The sequence below is a fragment of the Nestor notabilis genome, unplaced genomic scaffold (assembly GCF_000696875.1).
Source record: "Nestor notabilis isolate BGI_N333 unplaced genomic scaffold, ASM69687v1 scaffold17498, whole genome shotgun sequence".
In the NCBI taxonomy this organism is placed as follows: Eukaryota; Metazoa; Chordata; class Aves; order Psittaciformes; family Psittacidae; genus Nestor; species Nestor notabilis.
This window is the reverse complement of record NW_009939856.1, coordinates 26,272-31,583: the sequence shown is the minus strand read 5'-3', so window position 1 is coordinate 31,583 and position 5,312 is coordinate 26,272. Positions and strand designations below refer to the sequence as shown.

Below are 5,312 nucleotides of genomic sequence, written 5' to 3'. Positions count from 1 at the left end.
GCAAGGATATTTCTGCTGTTCCAGATGATGACTGTATACCCGCTGTTGGGCTATCTGGCAAGAGTTCAGCTGTTAAGACAGTTTTTTGGAAATGCTTACCCAAGGTAAGAAGTCTACTCCTTGACAAGAGCTTGGCACACTTTGCTTAACTGGTCTGTTGTCATAAATTTGGCTGAGCTTTCAGGCATTTCCTTTGCTGCATTAGGTACGTTTCAGAAGCTAATTTCACAATGTTTGCAGAGTCGGGGCGAATAGACATGCAAAATAAACTTGCCTGCAGATCAGCAGGCAGCTTGGCAGAGCAGAATGGGGGGGTTCTTTCGTTTTAGCTCTTCAGTTTGTCAGTAATGATAGAGTTTTGTCAACACAGTTCCTTTGTTTTATGTATCTCTATGGCAAAAAAAAAGCTGTACAGGAAAAAGATTTTGTTTAGTTCCATCAAGTAGCCTTTAAACAGTGAAGCATATCATATGCTCTAGATATTAACCTCTCAGGGTGTAACATGTGTTTTGATTGTGCATAACTAGTAATCATCCATCTGTTTTCAAACAGAGCTAATAGCTAAGTGAGTTGTTAGCTGTGTTATCTCGGCTGCTCCTATGCTTATAAAAATAGCTTTTCACATGCTAATTTCAGAGATGAGCCACACCCCTGCATTTGTACACTGTCTTTTTTTGATCGAGATCTCAATTTTAGTTTTGTTGTTTTGGGGTTATTTAAATAAAACCTGGGACGTTTATATTTGGAGTATTGTCTGAATTTGTCACAGCCGAGAAGTTGGCATTTATTTTTGAGTTTCTTATTTTATGTTGTGAATTACTGTTGATGAAGGAAAGGAAAAAAATATCCCAGGAAGAAATGTGTATTTCCTCTGTGGCATCAGCAGTACCATACAGGTCTGGGAAGACATTGTTCCAAGTTTCAGACTTTTTGTGGGTCCTAAAATAGGTATAAGAAGGTCTAGAAATTGCATGCCTAAAATTAGGCAGTGAAATAAGTGCCTACTTTTTTTGATGCTAAATTGTATGCAGTTCAGCACTGAGGAGATTTTTAGGAACTGCTACAAGTTACTGTTGGAAACAAGGCCATTGATTTAAGTGCTAAACATGGATTTCACAGCCACTGGGAAATAGCCATGTCCTATATATTTTGTGGATGTGCCTCTTCCTATCTCCTCCCTCCAGTTACTCCCTGACCAGAATGGTCAGCTTCATACCAGTCTCTTCTCAGGTTAATTCCAGCTTGCTGTTTTAAGCCTTCGTTGTATGACGAATATGATGATGCAAATACTTGCCTGGTTCTTTTGGTTCTTGTCTCCAGGATGTCCTGTGGGTAGCTTCACTCTTTTTTTTTTTTAAGACTCCTTATAGGGAGGTATTTGGAGTTTCTGAGAAGTCAAAAATGGTTTCTAGGAAGCCACTTAAATCTCTCCCATCTATAGTGATAAGGTAGTACATTCTGGTTGTCTGACTGTGCCTCCCTCTCTAGTATTCCAGGTACCTCAGATATAGTACAAAATAACCTCTAGGCTCTGGCTTCTCTGCATTTACAACCAGCAAGGTCAGACCTTAGTTTTCCTATGCAATGGGGGCTAACTGGTACAACTCAACATGAAGAACTTTTCTGTTTCATTCAATTACATTTTCAGCCTTCCAGCTCAACCTTTTCTAGCCAATACTGCTTAGTTTTCACAGGAGGATTTTGAGGTGGCTTGCTTTGGTTTTATTTCTGGGTTTAACTTCATTAGGACGGGCTAGTTCATTTTTACCAGTTGCTGAAATATCGTAGAATGGTTTGGGTTAGAAGGACCTTAAAGCTCATCCAGTTCCACCCCCCCTGCCACAGGCAGCGAAAACTTCCACTAGAGCAGGTTGCTCCAAGCCTCATCCAGCCTGGCCTTGAACACTGTCAGGGATGGAGCATTTACTGCTTCTCTGGGCAACCTGTGCCAGTGTCTCACCACCCTTACAGGGGAGAATTTATTCCTAATATCTAATCTCAGTGTCCCATCCACCAGTTTAAAGCCATTCCCCCTTGTTCTGTTACTACCTGCCCTTGTAAAAAGTCCCTCTCCAGATTTCTTCTTGGCCCCTTTAGGCACTGGAAGCTGCTCTAAGGCCTCCCCAGGGCCTTTTCCAGGCTGAACATCAAGTTGATGTCTCTCCAGTTTAGAGACAAGGATGTTGTGTGGGACAGTGTCAAACGCTTTGCACAAGCCCAGGTAGATGCCGTCAACTGCTCTGTCCCTGTCCATCAGTCCCGTAGCCCCATCACAGAAGGCCACCAAATTGGTCAAGCAGGATTTGCCCTTAGTGAAACCATGTTGGCTGTCACCAATGATAACCTTATTTTTCATGTGCCTTTAGCATGGTTTCCAGGAGGATCTGCCCCGTGATCTTGGCAGACACAGAGGTGAGACTTACGTCCCTAGTGAGATATCAGGTTCTGTCAGTAAAAGCTACTTCTCTATGTCTCTGCCTGTCTTGAAAACAAATACATGTGTAGACATGCCAGCACAGAAATATTCTGATATCTTCAGCCTTTCTGTGCTTCTAAAGAAGATTCAGACACAAGAGAAGGCATCCTAATTCCTTTTTTCATTTTGAAAAATCTATGCTAGTGTACAGAGTACAATATAACAAGTGACGTACTGGGACAAAACCCAAGGAATTGTTCATTCTGTTCTCTCCCTGGTTTTGTAAAGGAAGGCCAAAATGCTGTGTGTTGGGAAATTATTTTCTAAAGTGAGATATGTTTGCAATGGCATCATTTAATGGGTGACATAAGGCCAGAGGCATGTTGTTTATCTGCTGTTTCTTATGTGACTCTGGATCTTATGTGTACAGAATGCTAATTTTTTTGTTATTGTTACTGGCTCTTAGCTACAGTGATATTGTGACAAAGATTCCCTTGATTAATTATGTGCTGCACATAAAATGCTTTGCATAGTCATCTGATCAGGTTTTAGAACTTTTTGACATCTTTCCTGTTTTCAGATGTTAAATAAGCTGATGGACAGAAATCACTTGGCTTTCCGTAAAGATTGTCCTCCCTTTACTCCATGGTAGCCCAGCAGACCTGCCAGTTCTCCCACAGATGCGTCTCTTCTGGTGCAATTAAATAGATTTCTGCTGTTTGCATGTGTCTTTAGTTATCTGCTCTTCACCTAGCTTCTGTCTTGCTTCTTATCTGCTCTAATTCATAGTCTTTTTCCTGATGTCACTTGAGTGAGATTTCCAGGAAGAAAATGCGTTTTTAGACACAGTAAGCTTTCAAAAATTCTTACTTAAATGATCCTGTTCTGCTTTTCTCCTTGCTTTCCTGTTTCTCTTACTGTGTGTGACTCCATGCTGAGTCTAGTACTTCAAATTTCCTTGCATCTGACCTGAGGGGATTTACAATCAGTTTCTTTCTTTAAATGTCTCCTGCCCTAGAGTTTGGTTTCACAATTTTCAATGTGATTCTTACTTTGAGGATGCTGAAGTTAATTTGGTGTATGTAGTCACTGTTACTCAGTGGCTTAACTTTAACTATCACTTCCATAGGAGAGAACTGATAGAGTAAGCCTTGTAATGATCTTCTGGCATACCAGCTTGTTTCTCAACTCTGTCAGTCTGAGAAGTTAACTTTGCAGTGGGGTAAAAAAGAGACTTAGAGAGCTTGATTTATTTTTCCCTCCTCTCTACTGTGTTTTTTTGTGGGGTTGCTGGATTTTTGCAAGCAAGCAGTGATTCCCTTCGTAGAAAAGAGCTAGAGTCTTACTCTGCCCAGCTGAGAATACTGAGACTGAGGACAGAATATAGCAGACGGAGTGCCACATGCCACACTTGGATTGTAGGGGGGTGCATCTTTTGTGTGAATTACAGCCTCCTTGGGGCAATCCAGCCTGTGCCTCAGAGCACCAAACCTCATCAGGCTGCCCAGGCAGGCAGTCCAGCCATGGCACGGGCCACCCAACTCTGCTGCCAGTGACTATGAGGAAGAAAGTTATGCTACTTAGAAAACAGCTGAGTGCAAACAGGGAGGTTTGGTAAAAAGGGCCCAAATCTTCCCTGATCTCTAGTATCATCTAAATACTTTTCTTCCTACAGTTGTAATAAGCAGATACGTTTATGCCCCCAAAATACTGGTTTTTTTAACTGCCCTTTTGCAATGTGTGGTGAGCATTAATTGCACCATAAGCCAGTGTTAGGCTAAAAGTGAGCTATTTAAAACTTGTTAAAATGTTGTGGGCTATGGGAAAGGCCTGTCCCTTCTGCAGCACACCTGCTGAAGCATACAGTCTTATGAAAAATACTATCTCAAATATTACAGCTACCAGTAGCCCTAGATACCAGATTCTTCTTTATTTGGAAGGATAGTTTTGATAAATGATAATGCCATTCTCTCCATTAAGAATGAGGCTTTTTCCTTTCTTGGAGCTGAGATTATCTATGAATATCTGCATAGGTAAAAGAAATGGTTTGCAGGTTCAACACCTGTTGTCCAATAACACGACTACAACTCAGGCTGTTTCAAAAAGGTAGAAAAAGAAGCAAGGATGTTCCAAGGGAGAAACACAGTGTAACCTTTTGCCATGATTTAAGTCCTTTTCTGATTTTGGTCTTATTCTTGAGGATCCTGCTTAATTGTAACAATTAAAACTGCAAAGCACGACTCTGCAGGCGCTGAATTGTTTTGGATGCTCCAGCATTTTGAGCATTGTTTTCAGTTGAGCCAGAACACATTCCCCCCCAACCCAATTATTTTTTCCCAGATCAAGAAGTTTGAATGTTTCATTTCACACCAAACACGCACACAGACCACTTTGCTTTTGAAGTTATAAGAAGCTAGAACTAATTTTTAAAAGAGCAACAACTTTGAACTACAAAATCACTTTTTCTGTTTCAGAACATGTTAGAATTAAAATAGTTCAGGCTTTTTACAGGGTTTCTGCTGAAATATTCTGAACTGACCCAGATTTGCAAAGCGAATTACTAAGCCTGCACTCCTTTTAATCCCTTTTCCTAAAAATTTAATATCAGAAAAGAAAAAAATAAGAAGTGCCGTCATTTTCTGTGTTCATAAACATTTGGTTTCAGTTGTGCTGTCTGTAAGATCTGCAATCTACTGATTTTACAGATCGGAGAGGAAGGGATTTTTAATGGCAAATACTTTTTTTGTGAACAGTTTAGTTATTTGGCTTTCCTTAGCAATATTGAGAAGCAGTAAACCTTCTTCTCTAATAAGTCTGATTCTTCGGGTTTTATTTTTTTATCTTGGGAGTTTACCAGGTTTATACCCAATTATGTTTTTCTTAAAGTTTTAGCTGC

The 5,312-nt window shown here is 40.4% G+C and overlaps 1 protein-coding gene across 1 annotated transcript in view; it reads left to right on the top strand.

Moving 5' to 3' along the window:
• The window catches only part of SLC38A9 (solute carrier family 38, member 9), a 37,632-nt gene that overhangs the window by 29,150 nt on the left and 3,170 nt on the right, over positions 1 to 5,312 (top strand). Inside the window, 1 exon segment of the mRNA XM_010020086.1 lies at positions 1 to 104. This exon segment is cut by the window's left edge and continues 15 nt beyond it. Coding sequence (XP_010018388.1) covers positions 1 to 104 — 104 coding nt within the window.